The sequence below is a fragment of the Etheostoma spectabile genome, chromosome 24 (genome assembly GCF_008692095.1).
Source record: "Etheostoma spectabile isolate EspeVRDwgs_2016 chromosome 24, UIUC_Espe_1.0, whole genome shotgun sequence".
Classification (NCBI taxonomy): domain Eukaryota; kingdom Metazoa; phylum Chordata; class Actinopteri; order Perciformes; family Percidae; genus Etheostoma; species Etheostoma spectabile.
The window spans coordinates 3,346,283-3,361,712 of record NC_045756.1 but is presented as its reverse complement, the minus strand read 5'-3'; the positions used below and the strand labels follow the sequence as shown (position 1 = coordinate 3,361,712).

Genomic DNA, 15,430 nt, shown 5'->3' with positions numbered 1-15,430 from the left:
TGTGTGTGTGTGTGTGTGTGTGTGTGTGTGTGTGTGTGTGGTTGAAATGTTTTTAACAAATAAATAATCGGGGCCCAGAGATCCTTGAAGGGGCCCCAGAGGTCCTTGAAGGGGTTCCAGCGGTTAATGAGGGGGATCTAGGGGTTCATTATGTGGTTCCTGGGGTCCATGAGACCGCTCCAGCAGCGCCCACTGAGGTTCCAGTGGTTTATGAGGGGATACAGGTTCATTAGGAGGTTCCATCCACGATGGTGTTCCAGATAATTCTTAGAAGATTCTGAGTTTTTATGATGGGTATTGAAGTATTCAGGGCTCCTAAGTGGTGTGTAGGAACACCATTGGTAGCCATCATTAAACTGCTAGTACTCACATGGTGTCTCTGTGTCTCTAGGTGGCCACCAATGGTATCATATCAGCCCAGGACCTGCCGATGGAAAAGCAGTACGTTGATGACGGCTTCCCCACAGATTTCCCCGTGGTGGCTCCGTTTCTGGCTGACATCGACACCAGCGGAGGGCGTGGACAAATTTATTACAGAGTGACCGAAACGCCCAGTGTACTCAACAGAGTGGCCCAGGTCTGTTTGTCCATTGAAAGAAGTGAAATCAATCACAATTTTATGATTGTAAATTACAGACTTTTGTTGTCTTGAAAAAAAGGTGTTGAGATGAATGTTTTTCATTGTACTGAACTACAGATCTCTATTCTTCCTTTTTTCAGTTCTTCATCCATTAGTTCAATCCATTGTCTTTCTGTTATGTCTTTTCTTTTATTATTTCCCTCCATCATTCATTCATCCATCTGCTCACCCAGGAAGTACATCGAGGGTTCCCAGATGCAAAATTCACACCCACACATGTTGTGGTTGCAACATGGGAGAACGTTGCGGCATATGAAGAACAAACTCGAACCACTGGACCTTCAGACAAGGTAAGATGGATGGAGGGACTGAGAGCGCTAGCTCTGGGACTCCTTGTCTGTCTGTGTATTGATTTATGACTCATCATGTAGCCCACAAGTGTGTTTTTGGTTCTTGTGAGAGACACAATCCAAAATTCCTGGAGGATGTGCATTACTTATAATCAGCCAGGGTGGGGGGGGGTTCTATTTGTAATTCCTCTTTCCCTCCTAATCTTCCTCTTAACCTTTTCGAGGGGTCATAGGTCATCTTTAGGGGTTGTCTAAGTGCCCCCTCCCGACTCGTTAACCCCTCCTCCAATTCACACACAGGTAGACACAAACATGCCTTGACCATTACTGCTCACATGCTCTGTTGGACTTTACTTCCCTCCCTATTTCTCTGCCAGTTCCCAGCTAATAACTGGGTTTATCATTATAGTACTCCTCTCCAGCAACCCAATTTCACCTCAGCGTTTATTACATATATTAATATATTTTGGCACAAAACTTGATTTATTTTTCAGCGTTCTCTACCTTCAAGGCGAGCCGACTAATACTACTGTGGATCTGTATCTCGCCTCAGTGTGACTGTAGTAGTAGAGCAGGGAAGGAGTCCCTACCCCTCGAAGATAAAATTAAGACAACTGAATTTGTCTGAGCATGAACAGATTTGACTGAGCTATGGCAGGAATTTCAACACAATTTGTGGCATTCAGGTGCTAATGGTTTTAAAGTACCTTGATTGCCTCCAGCTCCTCCTGTTGACCATGTTGGTGTGCGGACCAAATCTGTGTTTTTATAACATTGCCATGCACCTGTCCCTTTCACCTCACGCAGTATTACCTCCCATTTCTCTCTTCGAACTCTCCCGCGGACGCCTGGGGAAGCATGCCTCACAGTTTGAAAAACACTTTAATTTACATTTGAATTTGTCCTGGAAAGAAGCATGTAATTTGACACTGATTATAAGAAAAATAGCAATTTATTTACGCATAATAGAAACGTCATCAACTTGCCAACTCACTCCCTGTGAATTCTCTGGACAATGACCTGTTCTATTCACACATGGGCTCCGTTTAATGTGCGGTTCAACTGATTCAGACATGTGTATTCTCACACACAGCTCCTCTGGGTAATGTCTAAGTTCACATTTACAGTACATGTGTCAAGCCCCGGTGATCTTACTATGACATCACCAGGTTTATTTTTCTCAAACTTTGGAAACCTCCCTCCAAAGTTACAGAAGACATTATACAACTGTCTTCACAGGCTGAGTAATACTCAATGAGTAAACTGAACAAAAATGACTGAAATGTCCCTTTTTAATTGGAAGTGTAACAGCATCATTGATTTCTTTATAATTAATACGAAATTCCATGGTTCTTTTTTAGGAACTTTCCTAAGAAATCATTGACCTTTTTATAAGAGAACGTCCCACCTATAGGAGCACTAGAGGCTTTGTTTGAGTTAGTCTTTGGGAAAGGCTCCAAGTAAAGCCAGCCCTACTTAACTTATCGATCAAACAAACAGAGCTTTGTTTTTCCTGGTTTGTAGCATGTGGGAGGGAGCAAAGAAGGGAGTGGTGGATTTAAGGAAAAACCCCAGGAGATCCCTTTGTGTGTCTCCTTCCCTCTCATCTGTTAGTCCTTCTTCTTTACTCTCATGGTCTGGTTTCTTTATTCTTCCTGATTGATCAAAAGCTTAACATTCAAATAGTAAAGTGGGGATACAAAGCATTAAGGCTCTTACCACACTTCAGGCTCATTGGGATTGCTCCCAAATGGACAAATAAGTGATTGATCTTCTTGAGCCCCAAATATTGCAATTAAGTCTCTATCCAGTGTTGACCAAATGCTGATTAGAGGCTGCTATCCACCTCTGAAATTACAAAATGTTTTTACATTTGCTAAGAAAGGAATTATTTGGTGTGTAAAGGGTCTGTGTGGCTTGTCAGATTGGAGCAGTCTGGGTTCCGGCTGGGATTTGCTTCAGTGGGTCTTTCTTCGGACTGATAGCATCTTTCTTTGAAGTGATTAGCCAGAGGTGCTGGGTGGGGTGCGTTGGGGGTAGAGTGGTATGTGTGTGAACTGAATAACCTGAGGTGTGTGTTTTATCGGGGATGTGTATTAAGGGTGACTGGGTGGGGGAGGGTGCAGACTGTTTGGTGTTTGGGGGTCGGATGTGGAGATGAGAGGAGCGAGGGAAGAAAAAACTGGAAAATAGAGAGAGTTCACATCCCTAAAAATGTGGGGTTGTGTTTTCTATGAAATTAGTGTTAAAGAGGCTATTATCGTGATTGGAAGGTAATTGCTTTACTTGAAGTCTATAACACACACTCTGTTGTATCTACTGCTATGGAGCCCAATTTACTAATGAGCAGAACCATTTACACAGAGAATCTGGCCTTCTGTATGCTGATGTTTTAAGAAGTGTTGACCATGCTTTACTTTAAGCAGCATATTGCTAATTCTTCTTCCCACGAGGACACCTGTAACAGCATCCACCTGATGGTGGTGGATGCTGTTACACAGTGTTGGGGATTTCCTCCTCTGTGTTCCCCCCCTTTGGGAAAATGTGTCTGACTCCAATAAAAGACCTATACTGTATATTCCTGCTCATTCGTTAAATAAGACAATAAGATAAAGTCATTTATCTAATCATTTGTTTAATCAGTCAAGCATCACCTCCAATTTCCACCGGATGCGAAATGACTGCGGATCTGCACCGGAACGGCGGCCCAGTCATTAGGTTTCCATTAAAGTCAATGTGTGCATGGCCGTAGCCGTTCCGCAACAAATCAGGACCTGGTGGGTATTGACGGACGGCGGAGCACGGAACCTTCATGAAACAGAAACGCCACGCTCGCGCGACGCAGCCAATGTGTGGCTGGCCAAGTTTTCCTAGCAACAGACAAATAGCCAGAGCCGTTCCACGCATCTCTTGTCTCTCGATCCTCGTGAGCACCGATCTATTCTTCCCCTCATCTCTTACACCTTCTTTCTTGGGCCCCCTCTTCTTCTCCAGCGCTGGGACTGTTATCTTCACACAGCACACGCCAGGGTGGGGGCCACTGTGTTATGTCTCGGTCTCATTTGCGCTCACGTGAAGCAGGTCATTCTGTTCCTGTTTCACTTGTTATTATTACTCAGTGTATTTTGCTCAAGACTCATGACCTCTAACTTACTCTATAGTTATGGCTTCAGCTAAACCTTCTGTGCAATAAGCATACACAAAACACACATTCTTATATTTATCCGTAAATAGTAAGACCATTTTTCTACAACAGTTCATCTTCCACTCCCATGACCGTCATTATTCTAAGCAGCAGACATTATTAACTTCTCAGTTGCAGAATGCTGCACTTACCTTGTCACCCACAGAAAAGGGAGGCTGTACAGTTTAACCACGATGTCTTATCGTGTCATGCCGTCCCACCTCTCTGAAGTTCCTGTCTTCCTGAAGGTGTATTTAAACTTATGCTGGAGGCGCTACGTTTACAAAGATATTGCGAGTGCACGGATGGCTTAACTAAAGCCTAGTTTTCACCAACCTCCAAAAGGAAACTAAACATTTCCTTATCATGCAGCGGCCTAGATTAGAGATACACACTGTACATATTTTTACATGAAGAGGTTTGAATAATAATAGAGACTGGCTGAATATTCTTGTCACCTAACCTGACTTATGAATGACCTGATGATCACTTTTGTCTCATCATACCACAACATGGTGTTCCACCACAGGAACTCTTCCTTTTATAGTGCACATTTCAAATAAATTCATCTTCAGTTTTGGCCTCACAGATACACTATTTAGAATATATTACCCTATTTTATATATTACTTATGTTTTATCTAATTTGTACATATTACTTATCTGTTTTTATCTTTATTTGTACATATTTCTTATCTTTTATATTATACTTAGCGGCCGATTATACATATCTTTATTTTTCGTATAAAATTTATTCTGAAGGCTGACTGCTGACACTTTATTGTAACAAATCAATCATCCTGTCGGCAAGTGGAGACCAGATATTACTGCACGTGTTGTACCCTGATGATTTTATATAATAAAATATGATGCTAAGACTAGGACCCCTATCCACTGTGCTGCTATGGGGCCAGCATGAAACTGGTTGTCTCTTATGCTAGATCTATTATAATGTATATTGATTAGGTAAAACGTCTTGTCGCATCATTAATGCTATTACTTACTTAAAGTGCAAAAAATTAACTTCTTTTAGCTGTGCTCACAGCATGGCTCTAGGGAGGGCAACGTAGGTTTGTTTGTTGGTTAGTCCACCACTTTCATCCAGACTAAAATATCTCAACTACCAGATGGATTGCCATTAAATATTATGCAGTCATTTATTGTTTCCTGATGATGAATTGTAATGAAAAAGTCAGAGGAACTGGGTAATCCCGTGCTCAACACCACAGAGCTGCTAGCATGTCTGTAGACTCAGACTCAGTCTTGTTCTGATATTTTACAGTAGGCAATTTACCAAATTTCTCAATTAGAAAATATATAACACCAATCTTATCATCCTCACACGCATCGCTAAATCCTGAATTGAATGGTCTGGAGTGTGATGCATCCCAAAATGGGGGCCTATGGTCCCTGCTGCCGTCTGGCAAGCGATACAGAAGTATCCGCTGCCGTACCACCAGACTACAGAGCAGGTTCTTTTCTCCGGCTGTCAGACTCCTCAGCTCATCCTCAACACTAAGTTGTTTTTTGTTTCTTGTTTAGCACGAAGAGAACAACCCTGTGTTTTAGAATGACAATAAGTGAATCTTGAAACCTTTGAACCCATGATATGGAAACATTTGAAAGGACATGGTACAGAGTGGCGGTAAGCATGCCTTACCATATACACATTACTGCACATTTGTCCTCAAGTTCCCATCCTGAGAGCATTCCTGTATATGAGCAGCAATCTGAAGTGGAATGTGATTTTACATTTGACCACAGTAGACTTTTTTCTGATTTGCTCTTAGCTCTACCCTCGAGCTCTCTTCAAAGATATACAAAAAAGGAAAGTGTTGGTTGAATAGCATCTTACATGTCTGCTGTATGAATGTCAAATGAGACTGAATTAATGAATATATGGACTCCTCTGTTGGATTCAGCCCTCACCTTTCCTTTTGCTTTCTGTGCTTCTCTTCAGATGGCCTCTCCTCTTTCTTCTTTTCTGCAGCACAATAGGAACTATTGTTTCTATTAGTGATATTTGTTGTTTCTGGAGGCTCCCTTGCAGTGACACAGGGGGCATCCCTAATATGTTCAACCTAGTTCAAAGCAGACTCTTACTGAAAGTCAGCTTTTATAATATGTTTTTCCATCCATTTGTCTAGACCTGGAACAGATTCTGTCTATCAGTGACCATTGAGCCTGTCTATACCATAACCAGAGAAAGAAAGAAACAGGTTTGCATCACTTGGAGCAGTAAAGATTTATTTTGACAGCTTTACTAATTACTAGTACAGTCCTAGTGCACTGGTTTGTAGTTGCGGGAAAGATTTTCATGTTCACAAACTTTTCTGGATCTAAGAAAAGCAGCTATGGTTTTACCCACCATGTGTTCTTTAGTTGATCAAAAAGGTTTTGAAAAGCTTTCATAAGCCCTAAAGTTGTACAATTTCCTCAAGCTTAAGAAGAGCAGGGAATCAATTTGCGTACAGCTGAAGTTCTAACAGGAAAGCCACCCAAAACATTGGAGCAGGGATAGGCTGCACGCTGGCTCAGTGGTTAGCCCTTCTGCCTCACAGCAAGTTGGCACTGCAGAGTTTGATCCCCGGCCCCGTCAGGGCCTGTCTGTGTGGAGTTTGCGTGTCCTCCCCGTGTTTGCGTGGGTATCCTCTATATCATCCTCTGGTTTCCTCCCACTGTAAAGTCATTCATTATAGGTAACCAGGTCTACGGTTGAAAATTAGCCAACTGGCTAACACTGGCATATTTACATAAATGTTGATTAATGTACATTGTCCGAATCAAATAAATAAATCTTAAATTCATATGGGAACAGTGAAATACTGACTGGACTGTTCGTGGCCACAAGCCTGGGCTGTGTGTGTTTTGTGTGTGTGTGGCGTGCCAGTTCCCACGCTGTAAGCAGTTCCGTTTGTAGCACTCTGGTGAGGCTGGCAACTGGCCTGCAGCTGCTCTCTGTCTCTCTCTCTGCCTGTTTGCAGCTGTGCTGTGGCCGACGAGCTGGAAATACGGTGACTAACAAACAAGTGTAGGACATTCATCAAGACCTTCCTCTATCTCCGTCTCTCTCTCTTCCTCGGGACGTTCCAGGCTAACAAAAGTGGGATCCAGCTCTAGATAATTTTAATGAGTGTTGAGTCATAGATTCAAAGCGCAGGCGAGATGAGAAGTCAATTAAACTATCTTCAGTAAGGCAGTGTAGACTAAACTACGTAAAGACAGAGTAAAGCAGACCAACTAATAAACCAATACCAAACAGGGCCAAACTGAGGTAAACTATAGTGAGACTAAACTAAATGGGACCTGATACGTGTGTGCAGCTGCTGTAGGGTATCCTCAGCTATCGGAATGAACTTCCTGTATATTCAGTTAAGCTGTTGGGTATTTCCAGACTCTTAAACCCCCACTGTGCAGCAGATAAACCTTGCAGACTGATGATGTTATCACCTAAACTTTAAAGGACTACCCTGACAACAAACAGTTGTTGGTCCCGGAGACAATTAACGTCTGTGCTTGTGTGTGGTTGCTGTAAAGAGTGCGAGGACACTCTTTTAAAAAGGTGTAACAAAATGCCTGTAGGAAGGTCGAGGTGTGTGTGTGTGTGTGTGGGGGGGGGGGGTTGTCGGAGCACACACTCTCATACGTACTGAGCTACACACGGTCTGAAAGCCTTTGATGTGTGTTGGCTGCAATTTGTTGTCTTCCAGCTGTGAGTCTGTAAAGCAAACCAGGACTACTTTACACACACACACACACACACACACACACACACACACACACACACACACACACACACACACACACACACACAAACGCAGTAAATGATCACACAGAGGGATGGAGAATTTGATATTTGGGTAAATGTGCTCATTTAGTTTCTTGCCCAGATTTAGATGAGACGATGGATGCCACTCTCCTGTCTGTAAGCTAAATATGAAGCTCGGGCCAGCTTCATATTTACGGTGCAAACATAGAGTTTATTTCTATGTATATTTGCCAAAAAGTCAAACCATTCCTTTTTATGGGTATGAACTTGAAGGAAGCGTTTTGCAGGAAAAGGGCCGCCGGTCAGAGTTGAACCTGGGCCCGGAGTAAAGCGGAGTAAACCTAAAAACAGCCTAGAAATGAAAATCGGAGAGAAAAACACACACACACAGTCAAAATGTCATGCATGAGCCCATGATGAATCCCCCCGAGGGTCCAGACACAGGTGGTGATGGCTGATGATTCTGATGAGGTAAATGAATCTGTGAAGACTGGCAGTGGTGGGGAGGTGGAGGTGCCTGTTGCCGTTTGTGACAATTTGCACCGAAATGACAGCTGACAACAACAGAGAGGATAACATATTTAAATAGTTTAACAGCAGTGAATGTACCACTCACATAACAGCAGCATGAAAATACTAAAGGCAGAGAGAGAATCCTATTTAAACAGAGGCAGCAGCAGGATGATATGCAGATATATGACTTTATTAATCCCCAGAGGCAAATGAAATCAACTGCATGTTATGTGTGGCCACAAAAATAAATTCACAAAAGGAACTTGTCATCACATGAGAACTTTCTTTTGTTGACTTAACTTAACATGTTTAGATGGAAACACAGCCTCTTTTTTTGTCTCCCCATATTTCTCCCACTATAAACCAAACCTATGGCCTCTCTCCCAACTCTGCCAACCCCCCCGCATCCTTTCATCTCTCTTCCCTCGCTGCCTCCTCCCAGGAAAAAGGAGGGATAGCAGGAGAGACAAATACAGACATTTAGAAAGGATATTAAGGACAAAGACAAAGCAGATCCCCTCTTGCAGCTCCGGCCTCTTCTCCTAAAGACAGGAAAAAAAGAAAGACCCCCTCCTCAGTAATTAGACAGAGCCTGGAGGCTACAAAGTCCTCTCCGCCCACAAACAACAAAATAGCTTAAAGATGTTGATGTAAACAATTAGGAACACACACATACGTTCACAGGAGATGAATATAGGTGGAGAACATCTGTGCTTGCGTGCATGCTTGTTTAAGTGTGTATGTGTGTGCACCCCACGTCTCACATTGTAACAATGTCTGGTTTACAAGTTGGAACATCATTGTGAAAGATGCCCAGACACACAGGAAGACAGCTGTGGAGATCAACATCTGGGCTGGGGGTTTAGAGTCAGAGGTGTGTGTGTGTGTGTGTGTGTGAGTAATCTGATTGTGTCCCAAAGGACAACATGGGCTCACTCACAGTCTTCCCCTCATTCACCAAACCTTTGGTTTTGGGACGCACAGGGGCTAGACACCACCACATATATGTGTAGAAATGGAAGTTCCTCAAATCAACTGTTTTAAAAATAAATGTTCATGCTTATTGAATTAATTTATTTCATCCTAATTTGTGCAAAATAAAAATATTTGGAAACTGGTTATAAATGTTTGTTAGATGTTTGGATACTCAGTAGGTCAATCATTTATTAGTGTGAGAAGTCTCAACATGAATCCCAGCAGAGAAAGAGGAGGAGACCTAGGGAGGTGGAGAGAAGAGGTGTGAAGTTTAAATATGGAGTGAATGTTAGAATAATTTGAGGGTCGACTCTGAAAACACAGGAGGTGACCTCATCCCTCTGACACTAGTAGAGCTAAAAATGATTATTAGATCCTATCTTAATTACCAGTAAACTGCCAAACCTTCTGCCAACAGGGGCAGAAAATACAAAGAAAGCACTGAAATTTAACCTGAGTTAAAATAGGTTTTTGGGTGTGTATTAGGAAAGTTCTTAAAAACCTTCAAGGAATGTAATCAACTTTCTACAAGGAATTATATATTAAATCAAGACTATCCAGCAGTGGTAATTACAGGATCGTGGTATATTGAAGGGGCTGAATCAGAGGCTTAAAAGACATTAAGAGACCTGGCCGAGAACAAGGGAAAATTAAAACTAAATTAGCAATGTGCAAACTTGGGGACATGTAATGACCACATTGCCTTATTCAGTTTCATGTAGAAAAAAAACCCTTACAGCTCTGTAAATCTAAACGAGTGAAAGTTCTTAAACCTGAATAGAATGAAATGGTAGATGTTTTTGTTGTTACTCAGGTCAGACTGACAGTGTCTTCTCTCTCTGTAGGTCAACACGTTCCAGGCAGTAATTGGTTACGATGAGACTGACTCATACGTTCTCTTCCTCTACCCTGAAGATGGCCTGAACTACTTTGGCACACGCCCCAAGGTAAACTGGTTCTATACAGGGCCTAATTCACAGCTTGGTTAGTTTAGATATTTTACCACTGCAGCACTTAGACATGTGCCAATTAAGTTTAATGTTACTTTTAAAGCAAATTATTTGAGGGAAATTGTTTTCTTTGGTTTTCACTTTAAAAAATCAAAATCTGTTTCTAGGAGTCTTATAATGTTGAGATAGAGCTTCCTGCTAGAGTTGGCTTCAGCAGAGGAGAAGTCACATATCTGATCTTTTCCCGAACTGAGGGACCGCACTACAGCGTCACCAGCGATGAGCAGAGTGTTAAAAACCTCTACCAGTAAGTAAAAACCCTCATATTGGTCTATTTACAAAGTTGGATCAGCCTCATCACACCACTGATGTTTGCATGGCAGCAGCCGTGTAAGAATCAGAATTAGAAAAGGGTTTATTGCCACAATAAGTTACACTTCAGTGGAAATTGCCTCAGTGAATAGTGCATACATAAACAAAGAAAAACCTTTACAGTAATAATGCCACTAATGAACACAAGAGTTGGTATTTACATGTTGAAATATAATTATATCAAAAACAACCCAAACTCGGTTGGAGCACTGTTCACGGCAATGTCGCTTCAAATTCCAGATGCTTATGATTATATGGTGATTCTGGGCTAAATCCGATTGCAGGGTATAATTTGATTAGGTCATCAACTGCAGGCATAATACACGGCAAACTGCAGCACCTGTGGTGATTCTGACGCAATGTGGTTCCCTGAAAAAAACTACAATGGCCCTAATGCACTGTTATAAAAATTGTCTTAGAGCCACTCCAGGCAACATTGTAATGAATCAGAAAAAAAACAGTTTGCATTTTATTTTTTTATTGATAACAATATAACCTGTGGGGCCAGAAATACACTGAGACTGGACGGGTTTCTTGCTCTCTAGGGTTGGTAATACAGGAATTCCAGGTGTTTGGCTTTTCCACACTGGGAACCGTTACTCTTTTGACAACATTGTTCCTGCATCCATTGGTGGCCTCCTTGATACTCCACCAACTGGAGGACACAGCCTCTCTCTGGTAATTATATTTTCTGTTTTTGTTGATTTTGTCAAGATTTGATTTTGTGGAACCATGTGCAAAAAACATCTCTGACTCTTCCATGGTTTCTGCTTCTAGGACAGCACCACCCCTGAGTACGGGGAGTTTGAGGAATATCCAGACAACACTTTTGACTCTGAAAACCAAGAAGAAGAAGAGGATTACCCTCACACAGGCGGGGACCCTGAATTCCAGCCAGCCCCTGCTGGTGGTGACCACTCAGAGTCCCTACAACCAGCAAGTCCTGATGCCCCCTCTTCGCCTTCAGAGGATTCTGGTCATCAGTTGTCGTACGGCAGCGAAGATGTGCCACTGACCTCTGAACCCAGGTACAGTTCAGAGCCAGCAGGGAGGCAGTATGCTCCCCCTAATCCTCCAGAAAGAGTTCCAGAGGGAGATGCTCAGCGGACTCCCAAACAGCAACCACAGGTAACACTAAAACATACAGCAGCACCGTGTGGCAATCTGTTCAAATTCCCCAAACAAACATAAACTATTAGGCTCTTTCCGACCGGAGGGATTTTTGCAGTTCCTACAAAAAAACGTTCCTAGAACCCTTTTTTTTCTCGTGTTCCGACTGGACCAATTTGGGGATTTTTAAGTTCCTCTGACCCCAGTTCCTGTAACTCTTTCAGCTCCTACTTACCACCTACAGGGTATGTTTATTAATTCATTTAATGGTGCTTGGTACGGAAGCCATTCGTGGCAGCGCATTAGTTTGAATTCAAGACGAACACACTAATTAATTTGTTATCTCCATAAAACGATCTTTGTTATGTCGAGATAACAAAACAATTAATTTGTTATCTCGAAAACAAACTTAGTTATATTGAGATAACAAATTACTAAGTCGTTATCACGAGATAACAGTGTATAAAACAAAAATCCATGGCTGTTCTCCGCTTCCGTAGTTAAGTACTCCAGCTTAGTCTTTAAACACTGCTGTGTTTTGTTGTATGTGGCGCTAAAATCAAGTGACGACACTACAAAGACGGTTGCTGTGCTTGCGTCAGGCCCTTAGCCTTCCTACCAGACCTGTGGCCACTTGGCCAGTGCAAATGGCAAAGCCAGTTTTGGGGGAGAGTAGTTAGTAAAAAGGGTTTAGAAGTCAACTGTTCCTATGACTACATTCCTGTAACTACTTGGTCGGAAAGTTAGTGGTTGTGAAAAAATAGGAATTTAAACTGGCAGTGCTGCCAGTATTGTCAAAGTTTTGTAATAAGGATCTGAAATTGTAGTCGCTTTTTGTAAATTCCGCGGTTATAATGGAACGCTCTTTTGGAAACAGTATGGTGGTGTCAACAACACGGCAGTCATTATACACTACATTCTGTATACAATATGTAAAGTATGCACAGATTATAGCTCTCTGGTTTATAGCATCTGGAGAGAGTTTAAAAGTACTGGCTTGGCTCTCAATGACAACAGGAACACCATGTTTGAAGTTAAACATAGCCTATTTCCCCTGTAGGTTCCTCTGGAGGTGGTGGATGTCTACCCCTCTCACAGAAATGAACCCCCACTTTCTCCCGGAGGTCATGTGGTCAGCGTGGACGAAGATGATGTTGATTTTGACACAGGTGGTAAGAGACAAATCATATGTGTCTGTGTGTATATAAATATGTGTATATTCTGTATATACTGTATATTGTGTGTGTGTGTGTGTGTGTGTGTGTGTGTGTGTTGTGTGTGTGTGTGTGTGTGTGTGTGTATATATATATATATATATATATATATATGTATATATATATATATATATATATATTTTTAACACTGTATATGTAGTTGCCTGCTTAACTTATAAAAGGACGTTCCCTTCGAGGAACAGGAGGGTAACATTACCTTGCCCTCTGCTGCAGAGCTGCTCAGCAGCTGGCAGTACAATACTTGCGTTGTGCTGTGCTGCTCCCAGGTGTGTGTGTGTCCAACACTCCCTCCCTGCCACTACTCCCTCAGGCTTTTGCCATAAATAAGAATGTGTTCTCAGTCAACTTGCCTGGTTACGTAACGGTTGAAAAAGTGCATCTATTAAGTAATTTAACTCAGTGTGATGAGTGATGAAATGCACATTTTCTTAGGAGATGCTAAGAAATATCTGTTGACATATTTTAATGTTTTCCAGAAATGGATAAAAGTATTTTTAGAATAAGGCCAATCCCTCATTTAGTATTTTAGAAAAAGTTGTCATATCTTTTTTAAAACAAGTTGTTCATTGTTCCATCAATAAAACAATTGCTTGTTTTTAGTAAAACTAGATTTAATCACTTTAATATATGAGGCAAAACTAGGATTATTAAGGAAGTGTTTGTACAGTTAGAGGTGTGTGTATATAATGTTAAAATATAAAGATCTGAGAAAAAACATTTTCCACGCACTTACATGTTTCAGTGCTGTCATGGATTTGATGTTTATGAAACATTTTAATATTGTGTAGCGGGTTTCCCTCCACTGCATTGGCAGATGTGTGTGTTTGTGTGTAAAAGCACAGGGATTTGTCTCCTGTGTGTGTGCGTTTTCTGAGAAAATATCCTAACATCCTGTGTGCGTGTGTGTGTGTGTGTCTTTTGCCTCTGTAGGATGATAAAATGCAAAATTTTGATCCCAGATCAGTCATTTACCAAAAAGACCAATAGAGAAACACAAGGAGAAAAATTAGAGAGAGCAAAGCACTCACTTGGTAGTTTTGCAAGTTCTATTTGGAACTTTCAGTGGTCTAAGAAAAGTTGGTCTAATTCTTACTTTTTGCCTGCCCAGCAATGGTGAGTGCCAGTTTTTTTTCTGTTTTTTTACTAAACAAATCAAGACCAGAGCACATCACTTCCTATGTGTCAGAGGATTGTTCTCATGGAAAAGCGATCATCCCTAATGTTTAAAACAGCACATATAAATACTATGTACTACAAATATACTATAGATATACCTTTTTTTATAAACTTAGCACAAAAAGTAAGGACACTTGTGTTTGGTAGATTATTCCTCTGTGGTAGCCATGCTTTTTGGCAATAAATTGTATACCATTGGAAAGCCTGTTTAGTTCCCTTTCAAATGGTGCCCCATTTGTAAGGAACGTGCATTTGTTGAGCAGCAGTGCTGAGTGTGTGGGTTGCGCCCATGAAACATTTGCCAAATTGTCTCTGTCAATGCCAAACAGCTTTTCTGCTAACAATCAGGTGCCAGATTCTGCAACCAGTGGCAATCCCATATCTCCACAGTCTGGGACCGAACTCTATCCTCCAAGATGACAACACTCGCCCCCGCAGGGGGGTGTTTATCAGAGACTACCTCCAGAATGTGGGAGTGGAGAGGATGGAATGGCCTGCCAGAAGTCCTGACCTGAACCCTGTTGAACACTTGTAGGATCAGCTTGGACGTGCTGTTTGTGCCAGAATGACAAAACACAGCCACGTTGGCTGACTTGCGACAAATGCTGGTTAAAGAATAGGATGCCATCCCACAGCAGTGTGTGACCAGCACGAGGAGGAGGTGCCAGGCTGTTGTGGCTGTGTATTGTTCTTCCACACGCTACCGAGGCTCCTGTTTGTGAAATTAATTAATTGTTAAATTGCCAATATGTCTTGTTTCTTCAAACTTCAATCGTCCAATCCATCAAACACCAAACAAGTCAATGGCAGAATAAGCTGTTTGGCATTGAAAGAGAAGATCTGGCAAATTTTTCATGGGCGCAACCCACATACTCAGAACTGCTGCTCGTGTGGGGGTGGGGACTGCGACAGCTGGTTTTTCTCTATGTTGTGCCTTGACGTGTGTGCATTTCTCCCTGTGTCTTGTCCACTTGTTTATTCTTTCTGTCCATCTGTACTTATGGAAACAACCTTTAATGTTCTGTCTTCATTTAACACAGTCTGTTTAAGTCTGTTTAACACATTCACATGGCTCTGGGATGTACGTGTGCTTGTGATACTGGAAACTAAGCTGACCAACTTCCCTGCCACTCTTGACATATTTCCATTTCTTATTTCCAAATAAACTGAACTTTTATTTGAGGAAAGTAAAGGTAAAAGCCCTAAAAATAATGTAC

The 15,430-nt window shown here is 41.8% G+C and overlaps 1 protein-coding gene across 26 annotated transcripts in view; it reads left to right on the top strand.

Moving 5' to 3' along the window:
- Positions 1-15,430, top strand: part of nid2a (nidogen 2a (osteonidogen)) — a 44,384-nt gene that overhangs the window by 1,480 nt on the left and 27,474 nt on the right. For 25 of the 26 annotated variants that reach the window (XM_032506098.1, XM_032506109.1, XM_032506102.1 and 22 more), the window contains exons 2-8: positions 392-577; positions 814-930; positions 10,216-10,317; positions 10,488-10,627; positions 11,238-11,370; positions 11,470-11,820; positions 12,863-12,974. In XM_032506098.1, coding sequence (XP_032361989.1) covers positions 392-577; positions 814-930; positions 10,216-10,317; positions 10,488-10,627; positions 11,238-11,370; positions 11,470-11,820; positions 12,863-12,974 — 1,141 coding nt within the window. The remainder of the gene's footprint in view (positions 1-391; positions 578-813; positions 931-10,215; positions 10,318-10,487; positions 10,628-11,237; positions 11,371-11,469; positions 11,821-12,862; positions 12,975-15,430) is intronic. The other variant, XM_032506083.1, reaches the window with a different exon arrangement.